This window comes from Falco cherrug, chromosome 11, assembly GCF_023634085.1.
Source record: "Falco cherrug isolate bFalChe1 chromosome 11, bFalChe1.pri, whole genome shotgun sequence".
Lineage (NCBI taxonomy): Eukaryota > Metazoa > Chordata > Aves > Falconiformes > Falconidae > Falco > Falco cherrug.
In genome coordinates this window covers 5,751,550-5,764,028 of record NC_073707.1, presented here as the reverse complement: position 1 = coordinate 5,764,028, position 12,479 = coordinate 5,751,550, and the positions used below count along the sequence as shown (strand labels likewise).

The 12,479-nt window shown below is 58.7% G+C and overlaps 1 protein-coding gene across 1 annotated transcript; it reads right to left on the bottom strand.

Moving 5' to 3' along the window:
• Nucleotides 1-4,678: 4,678 nt before the first annotated feature.
• On the bottom strand, nucleotides 4,679-7,646 carry PROCR (protein C receptor). The gene is made up of 4 exons (XM_005441715.3): nucleotides 7,466-7,646; nucleotides 7,029-7,265; nucleotides 5,331-5,597; nucleotides 4,679-5,247 (listed from the first exon to the last, which is right to left on the bottom strand). The coding sequence occupies exons 1-4, from the start codon at nucleotides 7,644-7,646 to the stop codon at nucleotides 5,135-5,137; spliced, it is 798 nt and encodes a 265-aa protein (XP_005441772.3). The 3' UTR covers nucleotides 4,679-5,134.
• Nucleotides 7,647-12,479: the final 4,833 nt, after the last annotated feature.

The following is a 12,479-nucleotide window of genomic DNA, read 5'->3' as shown; positions in this document are numbered from 1 at the left end:
GTGTCTGGCCAGGGGGCTGTAGGAGCTATTCAGTGTCCTTGGCATCCTGTGTCCGCTAGTTCGGTAATACTTGGCTGGTGTCAGTGAGTCATAGCGCACATGGACTCCTACATCATCTTCTTAGGAGGCTTAGATGTCCACATCGCTGCCTCTTGGTTTGGGACCGAGCAAGCGTCCTGAAAGCGTGAACCTCTGAGCTGGGAATCCTGTAATGCACAGTCTTAATTTCCAACCCCTTCTGTTGTTCCTGAATTAGATCAAATAAAGCAAACTTTGTGGTCCCCTTTAACCCTAAATCCTTAGAGAAGTCTGGGATTGTTGAGGGTTTAGAAGTCCTTGCTGTTTTGAGGAGGGGGTGTTTAAGCAAGCACGGGGTTCTTGCCTGGCTGAGATGGGATCCCGGTGTATTTCCGACGCGAGCGAGTTTGATTACCCACAGAAGTTCCTCCAGGGCCACACCACAGCCTTGCTTTGGGATACCCTCGCCTCACCCAGGCTGTTACCTGCCTTAGGTGGGATCGCTCCCGTCCCAGGCGAGGTGAAGGAGCAGGTGGGGTGAGGACCCCCTGGCAGGTAGATGATGGGGGGTGAAAACAGAGGTCAGATCTGCTTTCCTGGGCAGCATCATGCCCTGGCAGCCTTGTCTGCTTCTGTCCCTCTGCAGTCTGGGCTTGCCCCGTCTAAAGTCACGCCGCCTGTCCCAGCCCGGGTGCTGACATTTTGGGGCTGCACCAGGGGCTTCAGCATTAGGTACGTGGGTGCCGGGGCGCAGTCTGGCCCAAGGGGGTCCTTTTCCCCCCAATGGCTTCAGCCGTGCCGAGGGCCACTGCTGTCACTTCCCGGCACTGCTTGCACAGAGCATCCCTCCTCCCCGGGCAGGGGCTGAAAGTGTTGCCAAACAGCGGTTTCTTTTTCCGTGGAAACTTCTCTGCAAGTACAGTGCAAGTGAGCTCAAGATTTTCCCTGAAGAGTTTGTTATTGTAAAGTGCTTATCTGTATCTAAACTTTTCTGCTTCTGAGAGAGGCACTGGCGATAGGAGGGGGGAAGTGACTGGTTTCAGGAAAAAACGGCTCTGAAGGCACAGGGATCTGTGATGTTCCTGGACACATCTGCTCAAGTGTCTGGAGACCGTGGGGGTCTCTCCTGGCAAGGTGAAGCGATGAATCCTTGCTGGAGTCCTGAATGGGATTCCTGGACGGCAGCCCCAGCTCTGCCCCCCGCCACCGGGCTGATGAGCGGCGCTGCCCGAGCATCGTGCGAGGGCTGGCTCGGTCCCAGCGGTCCCCAGGGAGGGGACAGCCCAGCTGGGGCAGGGCAGGAGGTGCGGTGGGACTGGCGGTGTCCTGCTGCCCAGAAGCCACCCTTCACCCCGAGTGCCATGTAGCCCTGTTTGCTGTTGCCTGTGGCCAGCAGCCAGCTTTCTCCTCCTCTTCCCTCTGGCTTGGTCAGGCACGCTGACCTGAGGCGAGCGGAACGGGAAGAGGCTGCGATGGGCCCCGGGCACCCGCGCGCCCTGCAAGGAGCCACGTGCCAGCGCAGCCCTTCCCTCGGCTGTTCAACATTTCCAGGGACCTGCCCATTCGTGTGGGAGCAGGAGGCTGCTAGAAAGTAGATACCCGACAGCCTCCACCTCCAAAACTGTTGCCCCCCAAAAAAAAAAAAAATAAAAAGGAGCATCCCGTGCTCGGGGGAGGGCTGGCTGGGGGCTGTGCATATTGCAGCCCCACTCAGCCCAGTGCAGCCCCCGGGTTACAAAGGATGTCCCAAAGCTGGTGATGAATGAAACTGTGTGGGGCTGTGACAATGTGACTTCTGGGGAAATTTAGAAGAACAGAGCTTGTTTAATCCAGAAAAATGATGACACAAACACCGGCACCAAGTGCGTAGGGGGTGTTTACAAGGATAATCCTTTCTTCCTTCCAGATTTATGTCTGATGCTACGTGTTTTCCTAATAAGCCACATACGGGGGGGTCCGAGCTGCTGCCTCCCTTTCTCACCCGGGCAGGCACAGGAGCCCATCACTGTGTTGTCAGGCAGGTCCCTTTGTCCCTGGGGCCAGGCAGGGCACCGCGGGTGGCTGGGGCAGGGAGCCAAGGATGCTGTGCCAGGGGCTTGAAGTTCCAGAAGGACACAGCCAGGGACACCGACACCGGGGTGGGAGCTGATGTGGGTGAAGGGCAAAGTTGGTTCTTAGCACATTGGCATCGTCTTACTGGAGTGAGGTTCAAGGCTGGATGTCGTATCTCGGCCCTTATCTGAGCCAGGGACAGCAGGGCTGAGTGATGGAAACCATGCGGCCCATGGAAAGCAAAGCCTCACCCGGACAGCGGTGTGGATGGCCAGGTGGGTTTGCTTTGGGGCAATGCTGCGTAGGAGGGTTGGTTAAAGCCTCCCAAGGTCTGCGTGCGCGTTTGTTCCCCCTCTTGCAGAAAGCAAAAAAACCCCAAGGACCAAATTAAAAACATCCTTCTGTTGACAGGATACGCGGTTAGGTGTTGGCGCCTGTCCCGAGCTGTGATCAAGAGTGGAAGAATAACCAAATTTGGGAGAAGATTGGCCATGGATGTGGCTACCAGCTGCTGGAGAGGTGGTAGATGTTGGAGTGGTGGTGGAGAGAGACCCCAGCTCACCGGCTGGGGCAGCCAGGCCACGTGGCCTCAGCACGCTACGCTGGGCCAGGTATTGGTGGCCCTGCAATGAGGCAGTTGGGGTTTTGGGGTGAGGAGGAGAAACTTTGGGGCTGCGGTGCGCTGGAGGTAGATGCTGTTGCCACAACCCCTCTGCTCTTGGCCACCATGCCTGTGTCAGGCAGTGGTGCTGGTCCCCCCGCAGGAGGTGGCCCTGGGATGGGGGTGGCAGCCTTGGGCGCGGTGCCCCCAGGCACAGTTCGGGATGTGGCTGCCTCACCGGGTGCTGCAGTTTTGGGGGGATCCCCGCTGCTGGGGCCCCGTCCCCCTCTGAGCACTGGCGGAGACTCAAGAGACCAGTAGCAGAGTCGGCTCCTTTCTGGAGCGCTTTCCTGCTGCAGCCAACATGCACGGGGCACCCAGGGGCAGGAAAAAGGCTTTTCCAGAGCTCTTTAAAGCAGGGACTTCCTCATCTGTCCAAAAAATGATTTATTTCAGCAACAAAAAGCCAAACAAGCCCTGTTGTTCCAAACCACCTCGGTTTCTCCAGCCTGGGTCTGTCCCAGGTGCCATCCCTGCTGCCAGCCCGTGCCCGACGGCACCGTCGCAGCCTGGGGGTCCCGTGGGACCCACGCTCTGCCCTCCCAGCTGGAGCGAGGAGCTGCTGGGGGGGAACCTGGCATGAGAGTCACTCCAGGTCCTGTGACCACAGGGCGGCACCTGCCTCCACGTGGAGGCAGCGGGGATGCCCCAGGTCCAAAACCCAAAGCAGAGCTGTGAATGCCGTGGCTCCTCACCGGAAGCTGGCGATGAGTGTTTTTATCCCTTCGTGGGGAGCAAGCCTACCACGTTTGACCTCCAGCATCAGCCTCATCCCCCCCTGGTGCCCGCGTGGTGGGGACACGCCGTGCTCGGCCCGCGGCAGAGCTCCTGCCAAGGTCGCTGCTGTAGAAGCCGAGCAATGACGTTGATGTGCCTCAGCCTTGTTTTGGATCCTTCAGCCTCTTGGCTGCCATTTCCCTTTTTCAAAGAAGTCCACTGAAGGGTGGGGAGCACCCTGGCCCCTGCCCTGGGAGCCTGGTGGGGGCGGGGGCTGCCCGGGCGGGTGGCCCGTGGCCAGGGTGATGAGATGTGGTCTTTGGAGACCTCCTCCTCCATCCCTCCTTAAGGACAACCGCTATGTCATCTTCCCATCCCTTTTCTGTCCTGCAGCTCCTTTTCTGCCTTCCCCCCTGCCCACCCTTTCGTTCTTGCTTTGAGCTGCAGGGAAGGGTATTTAGAAAGGGGTGAGCTGGGGGTTAATCCAGGGAAGCTCCTTGCTCCTGTGCTGTCCCCTCTTTTGGTGGCCCATGCCAGCTCCTGGCTCACCCCAAACCCCTCCTGCCCTCGGGGTAGTGGAGATGAACACGAGAGGGTGTCGTGCTCAAAATCTTGCTATGAAGGGAAACACAGCCAGGATTTATTATTACTATAACCAAGGTTTAAACAGTCAAAGAGCAGCTTTTAGCTCGGATCTAGATCGCGGAAAAGGAAAGCAAAGCAGTGACTCTGCTGTGCTGTGGTGGCAACACAGCCCTGCGCTTCTTTAGCTGCTCCTTGGGCCTTTCCACCGTGCCCGCCCTGCCCCTCGCCTGGTGTCCCCGTGCTCCCGTATCCCTCCGGGCAGCATCCTCACGGGAGAGCGTTAAAGGCATTCATCTGCTCAGAAAAGGCATCTCCCGTTACAGCTGCCTGTGCTCAGCCTTGGTGTCTCCCTCGAGGACAAGGAAATGAAAAATAAACGAAACGTTGCCACTTGGCCATTGGCAAAATGCCTTCAGCGAGTCCGCCCGAGGCTGTGGGCAGCACGAACCGAGCTCCGGAGGCGCAAACCCCCCCAGCCCCTTTCCAGAGACCTGGCAAACTCGTTGCACGGGCCGGGGTCCCACACAGGGGCTGGCCACGCTGAGGAGCACCTCGCAGCCCCCACTCCCATGCCTGCCCCCCGCGATGGACCTGCAGCCCCACATCGGCGCTGCGGGGGGGAAGGGAGAGCAACCAAACGCACTGTGAGCGCTGGCGGGCGGTTTTATTGCACGACATCTCGAAGCGGTGCCACAAAGGTGTGACATCCTTGCCCCCTGTCCCATGTTTTTATCCCCACTGGCACAGGGATAGTGAGGGTCTCAGTGCCATCCTTTTAACCCTCTCCTGACTGTTCCTCCTGCCACTTGCCCCCCTCCCCGCCTTCTTGTTTTTTTCCATCCATGCCAAGCATATTTCTGTGTTAAGCCTCAGCGCACCGTGCCAGCCCAGCGCAGGGACCGTCCCTGGGGCAGGGTGCTGCTGCTGGGGGGGTCAGCCCTGCTGGGGCCAGGCAGGGAAGCTACCGGTGTCCTCTGGGAGCAAAGCTCGTGGCGCTGGGGAGATGCATCCTTTGTGGGGCACAGGCTCGGTCCCTCCATGGGGCGATGATGGGTCCATCTCCTGCCTTCATGGGGTGACGTGGGATGGCTGACGGCTCCGCTAGCAGCTCCCTCCTGTGCACAAGAAGATCCCCACAGCGATGCCCAGCAAGGTGAAGGCCCCCAGGATCAGGCCCAGCACCAGTGGGGCATGCGACCGGCTGCTCTGTTTTCCTGCAAAAGGCAAGAGGGATGGAGGTGACAACTGGGGTCACCCCCACCGTGCCACTGTGTCCCGTCCCAGCCCCAGCACGGACCTGTCCTGGCGCTCTGAGCCTGCAGGATGCCAACGCAGGTGGTGTTGAGGAAATGCTGGAGGTCCTGGGTGGTCCTGGTGTACTTCATCAGCTCCTTCTCGGCAAAGGTGGCCACCGCGTCCCTGCCGGGCCAGCGCCGCTTCCAGGTGGCGCTGGGGACGTGGAAGCTGAGGAAAGCTGTCCCATTGAGGGTCACCTCGTAGAAGCTGTGGGCCGTGCCGTTGGGGAAGAGCTGACAGCCCAGGTGGCAGCACAAGCTCTGGGTGTCTGCAGGGACAGAGTGGGGGTCAGGGTCAGCATGTCCCAGCCTCGGCAGCCCACTGCCGTCACCAGCATCAAGCTGTGCCCCGAGTTTGCAAGGCCTCAGCCCGCACCACCCGGCCCACCGGCGCTTTGGTTTCGCTCCGTTTGGTGGCAGCGAGGTTTCGCGTGGTGGGGTGGCCGTGCTTATTTTTCCTTTTCTTATCTGGGGAGAGCACAGCCTCGGGTTACAGGGATGGTGGTTGTGCAGCACAGGGCGCCGAAGGATGTGGCACTGCCAGCCTGGGAACACTGGGCAAGGAGAGGCATGGGGCGCGCCAGGGACCCCGAGGTGGGACAGGGCTCCCCGAGTGCCAGGCAGGGAAACCCAGGGCTGGGGCAAAACTGCTGGGGGGGTGACAAAGAAAACGAAGGTAAAACACTCTGGGCAGGAGCACCAGAGGAAACACGGGCATGTGGACTGATGCAGGCAGGAGCAACGAAACCATGAAACCTTCGCTGCCAGCATCCCACCCCCGCTGCAGAGGCTGCAGGGCGCAGGCAGGGCACAGGCACAATGCAGGCAAGATGCAGGCAGGGTGTAGGGGGATGCAGGCAAGGTGTAGGGGGGTGCAGGCAGTGCCGGCAGGGTGCAGGCAGGGTGCTGGCAGGGTGCAGGCAGGGTGTAGGGGGGTGCAGGCAGGGTGCCAGCAGGATGCAGGCAGGGTGTAGGGAGGTGTAGGCAGGGTGTAGGGGGGTGCAGGCAGGGTGTAGGGGGGTGCAGGCAGTGCCGGCAGGGTACAGGCAGGGTGCCAGCAGGGTGCAGGCAGGGTGTAGGGGGGTGCAGGCAGTGCCGGCAGGGTGCAGGCAGGGTGTAGGGAGGTGCAGGCAGGGTGTAGGGAGGTGCAGGCAGGGTGTAGGGATGTGCAGGCAGTGCCGGCAGGGTGCAGGCAGGGTGTAGGGAGGTGCAGGCAGGGTGTAGGGAGGTGCAGGCAGTGCCGGCAGGGTGCAGGCAGGGTGTAGGGAGGCGCAGGCAGTGCCGGCAGGGTGCAGGCAGGGTGTAGGGAGGCGCAGGCAGTGCCGGCAGGGTGCAGGCAGGGTGTAGGGAGGTGCAGGCGGGGTGTAGGGGGGTGCAAGCGGGGTGCAGGCAGGGTGCAGGTGGGATGCAGGCAGGGTCCCTACACCTCACCATCCCCCCAGCTGCAGCCCCCAGCCCTTTCCCTGAGGGGCAGCAGGAGGCTGAGCATCCCCCTGTTCCCAGGGTGAGCTCCAGGTAAGAAACTCCCAGCTCTGCAGCAGGGCTCCTTTTGCCCAGAGACAGGTTCTGCATGTGGCCATGTCCCCATCCCTTTGCCCAGCTGTCCCCAGAGAGCTGTCCCCATGTCTAGGCAGCACAGCGGGGCTCCCTTTCCCCAGTGGGACCCGGCGCCCCGGTGCCCCCCTCTGGGTACCACTCACAGTTGATGGGCCTCTCCTTGCTGAAGAACTTCACCAGCTGGCTGAAGAGCTGCAGGTAGGTGTCCACATCCTGCTGCCGCCTGGCCCAGGCGTCAGGGGGCTCCAGCGGCAGCATCTGGGTGACATTAAACCCCTCCAGGAGGTGGCTGAGCTGCCCGTCCAGGCTGGCGTTCCCCCAGAAGACGGAGCTGCCGTCGGAGACGCGGGTCCATTGCAACATGGTGAAGGTGAGTGGGACTGCGAGAGATGCCGGACATCACCCACCGCTCCGTCCCCTCCGGACATCACCCACCGCTCCGTCCCCTCCGGACATCACCCACCCCTCTGTCCCCTCCCGACATCACCCACCGCTCCGTCCCCTCGCCACAAACCATGTCCCCCACTCCATGCCAACCCCAAGCCTCTCCAACCCCACCGCCACCGTGTCCCTGCCTCACCTGCCTGGCCCGCACCGCAGCCCAGGGCCCCGCAGAGCAGCAGCACCCGGAGCATCGTGGGGACAGGGACAGGGACAGGGATGGGGACGGAGGGTGCCCCGCTGGCCTGGCGGGGAGTTAAGGGCCGGGGAGGTGGGGCTGCGGGAGGAGGAGAGCGGGACTCGGGCCAGGTCTCTCCCATTTCCTTATCCCGGGCCACCCACACCCCTTCCCTGCCGGCCGTGCGGGGGGTGCTGGGCCCCACAGGACCCAGTGATGCTGACGCAGGATGAGGCGCCAAGCTCGCCAGCGCCTGCCTCAGTTTCCCCGTCCCTCCGCTAGGCAGGGCCCGTCCCCGCTCCCCTGGGTGGGGCGGGGGCCGGCGGGGACCCAGCGGTGCGGGGGCTGCTCCGGGAGGGATGGGGGGACACGCTGTGCCCCTCGGGGGGCCTGGGGCAGATGGCCAGTGCTGGCACTCCAGGCAAGCACAGCTGTGGCAGGACCCCCACCCCTGGCAGGATGCGACCCTCGGGATGCAGCATCCCTGAAGCCACCGTAATGAGCTGGGTGGGGACTTGGGACCGAGAAACCTCTGCCCGGGATCACGCTGTGTGGGTTTTAATTACACCTAACGTAATTATACACACATGAAATAATGGAATTTTTATTAAAATATCCAGTTTTCCCCGCTGGATCAGCCTGGGCGGCAGCACATACCAGCACGGCATCACCTGCCACAGCACAGTGTGGCATGGTATGGCGCAGTACAGCATGGTATGGCGCAGTATGGCAGAGTATGGTGTGGTACAGCTCAGTACAGCACAGTATGGCGCAGTACAGCATGGTATGGCGCAGTATGGCAGAGTATGGTGTGGTACAGCTCAGTACAGCACAGTATGGCGCAGTGCAGCATGGTATGGCGCAGTATGGCACAGTATGGTGTGGTACAGCTCAGTACAGCACAGTATGGCGCAGTACAGCATGGTATGGCGCAGTATGGCAGAGTATGGTGTGGTACAGCTCAGTACAGCACAGTATGGCGCAGTACAGCATGGTATGGCGCAGTATGGCACAGTATGGTGTGGTACAGCTCAGTACAGCACAGTATGGCGCAGTACAGCATGGTATGGCGCAGTATGGCACAGTATGGTGTGGTACAGCTCAGTACAGCACAGTATGGCGCAGTACAGCATGGTATGGCGCAGTATGGCACAGTATGGTGTGGTACAGCTCAGTACAGCACAGTATGGCGCAGTACAGCATGGTATGGCGCAGTATGGCAGAGTATGGTGTGGTACAGCTCAGTACAGCACAGTATGGCGCAGTACAGCATGGTATGGCGCAGTATGGCACAGTATGGTGTGGTACAGCTCAGTACAGCACAGTATGGCGCAGTACAGCATGGTATGGCGCAGTATGGCACAGTATGGTGTGGTACAGCTCAGTACAGCACAGTATGGCGCAGTGCAGCATGGTATGGCGCAGTATGGCACAGTATGGTGTGGTACAGCTCAGTACAGCACAGTATGGCGCAGTACAGCATGGTATGGCGCAGTATGGCACAGTATGGTGTGGTACAGCTCAGTACAGCACAGTATGGCGCAGTACAGCATGGTATGGCGCAGTATGGCACAGTATGGTGTGGTACAGCTCAGTACAGCACAGTATGGCGCAGTACAGCATGGTATGGCGCAGTATGGCACAGTATGGTGTGGTACAGCTCAGTACAGCACAGTATGGCGCAGTACAGCATGGTATGGCGCAGTATGGCACAGTATGGTGTGGTACAGCTCAGTACAGCACAGTATGGCGCAGTGCAGCATGGTATGGCGCAGTATGGCACAGTATGGTGTGGTACAGCTCAGTACAGCACAGTATGGCGCAGTACAGCATGGTATGGCGCAGTATGGCAGAGTATGGTGTGGTACAGCTCAGTACAGCACAGTATGGCGCAGTACAGCATGGTATGGCGCAGTATGGCAGAGTATGGTGTGGTACAGCTCAGTACAGCACAGTATGGCGCAGTACAGCATGGTATGGCGCAGTATGGCACAGTATGGTGTGGTACAGCTCAGTACAGCACAGTATGGCGCAGTACAGCATGGTATGGCGCAGTATGGCACAGTATGGTGTGGTACAGCTCAGTACAGCACAGTATGGCGCAGTGCAGCATGGTATGGCGCAGTATGGCACAGTATGGTGTGGTACAGCTCAGTACAGCACAGTATGGCGCAGTACAGCATGGTATGGCGCAGTATGGCACAGTATGGTGTGGTACAGCTCAGTACAGCACAGTATGGCGCAGTACAGCATGGTATGGCGCAGTATGGCACAGTATGGTGTGGTACAGCTCAGTACAGCACAGTATGGCGCAGTACAGCATGGTATGGCGCAGTATGGCACAGTATGGTGTGGTACAGCTCAGTACAGCACAGTATGGCGCAGTACAGCATGGTATGGCGCAGTATGGCACAGTATGGTGTGGTACAGCTCAGTACAGCACAGTATGGCGCAGTGCAGCATGGTATGGCGCAGTATGGCACAGTATGGTGTGGTACAGCTCAGTACAGCACAGTATGGCGCAGTACAGCATGGTATGGCGCAGTATGGCAGAGTATGGTGTGGTACAGCTCAGTACAGCACAGTATGGCGCAGTACAGCATGGTATGGCGCAGTATGGCACAGTATGGTGTGGTACAGCTCAGTACAGCACAGTATGGCGCAGTACAGCATGGTATGGCGCAGTATGGCACAGTATGGTGTGGTACAGCTCAGTACAGCACAGTATGGCGCAGTACAGCATGGTATGGCGCAGTATGGCACAGTATGGTGTGGTACAGCTCAGTACAGCACAGTATGGCGCAGTACAGCATGGTATGGCGCAGTATGGCAGAGTATGGTGTGGTACAGCTCAGTACAGCACAGTATGGCGCAGTACAGCATGGTATGGCGCAGTATGGCACAGTATGGTGTGGTACAGCTCAGTACAGCACAGTATGGCGCAGTACAGCATGGTATGGCGCAGTATGGCACAGTATGGTGTGGTACAGCTCAGTACAGCACAGTATGGCGCAGTGCAGCATGGTATGGCGCAGTATGGCACAGTATGGTGTGGTACAGCTCAGTACAGCACAGTATGGCGCAGTACAGCATGGTATGGCGCAGTATGGCACAGTATGGTGTGGTACAGCTCAGTACAGCACAGTATGGCGCAGTACAGCATGGTATGGCGCAGTATGGCACAGTATGGTGTGGTACAGCTCAGTACAGCACAGTATGGCGCAGTACAGCATGGTATGGCGCAGTATGGCACAGTATGGTGTGGTACAGCTCAGTACAGCACAGTATGGCGCAGTACAGCATGGTATGGCGCAGTATGGCACAGTATGGTGTGGTACAGCTCAGTACAGCACAGTATGGCGCAGTACAGCATGGTATGGCGCAGTATGGCACAGTATGGTGTGGTACAGCTCAGTACAGCACAGTATGGCGCAGTACAGCATGGTATGGCGCAGTATGGCACAGTATGGTGTGGTACAGCTCAGTACAGCACAGTATGGCGCAGTACAGCATGGTATGGCGCAGTATGGCAGAGTATGGTGTGGTACAGCTCAGTACAGCACAGTATGGCGCAGTACAGCATGGTATGGCGCAGTATGGCAGAGTATGGTGTGGTACAGCTCAGTACAGCACAGTATGGCGCAGTACAGCATGGTATGGCGCAGTATGGCACAGTATGGTGTGGTACAGCTCAGTACAGCACAGTATGGCGCAGTGCAGCATGGTATGGCGCAGTATGGCACAGTATGGTGTGGTACAGCTCAGTACAGCACAGTATGGCGCAGTACAGCATGGTATGGCGCAGTATGGCACAGTATGGTGTGGTACAGCTCAGTACAGCACAGTATGGCGCAGTACAGCATGGTATGGCGCAGTATGGCACAGTATGGTGTGGTACAGCTCAGTACAGCACAGTATGGCGCAGTACAGCATGGTATGGCGCAGTATGGCACAGTATGGTGTGGTACAGCTCAGTACAGCACAGTATGGCGCAGTACAGCATGGTATGGCGCAGTATGGCACAGTATGGTGTGGTACAGCTCAGTACAGCACAGTATGGCGCAGTGCAGCATGGTATGGCGCAGTATGGCAGAGTATGGTGTGGTACAGCTCAGTACAGCACAGTATGGCGCAGTGCAGCATGGTATGGCGCAGTATGGCAGAGTATGGTGTGGTACAGCTCAGTACAGCACAGTATGGCGCAGTACAGCATGGTATGGCGCAGTATGGCAGAGTATGGTGTGGTACAGCTCAGTACAGCACAGTATGGCGCAGTACAGCATGGTATGGCGCAGTATGGCACAGTATGGTGTGGTACAGCTCAGTACAGCACAGTATGGCGCAGTACAGCATGGTATGGCGCAGTATGGCACAGTATGGTGTGGTACAGCTCAGTACAGCACAGTATGGCGCAGTACAGCATGGTATGGCGCAGTATGGCAGAGTATGGTGTGGTACAGCTCAGTACAGCACAGTATGGCGCAGTACAGCATGGTATGGCGCAGTATGGCAGAGTATGGTGTGGTACAGCTCAGTACAGCACAGTATGGCGCAGTACAGCATGGTATGGCGCAGTATGGCACAGTATGGTGTGGTACAGCTCAGTACAGCACAGTATGGCGCAGTACAGCATGGTATGGCGCAGTATGGCAGAGTATGGTGTGGTACAGCTCAGTACAGCACAGTATGGCGCAGTACAGCATGGTATGGCGCAGTATGGCACAGTATGGTGTGGTACAGCTCAGTACAGCACAGTATGGCGCAGTACAGCATGGTATGGCGCAGTATGGCACAGTATGGTGTGGTACAGCTCAGTACAGCACAGTATGGCGCAGTGCAGCATGGTATGGCGCAGTATGGCACAGTATGGTGTGGTACAGCTCAGTACAGCACAGTATGGCGCAGTACAGCATGGTATGGCGCAGTATGGCACAGTATGGTGTGGTACAGCTCAGTACAGCACAGTATGGCGCAG

Excerpts from the sequence above, each read along its gene's own strand:
- PROCR (XM_005441715.3), bottom strand. The coding sequence starts at position 7,646 with ATGGGAGAGACCTGGCCCGAGTCCCGCTCTCCTCCTCCCGCAGCCCCA. Across the intron at positions 5,598-7,028 it reads CAAGGAGAGGCCCATCAACT|ACACCCAGAGCTTGTGCTGC; the intron begins GTGAGTGGTACC and ends CTGTCCCTGCAG. Across the intron at positions 5,248-5,330 it reads GGCTCAGAGCGCCAGGACAG|GAAAACAGAGCAGCCGGTCG; the intron begins GTCCGTGCTGGG and ends TGCCTTTTGCAG.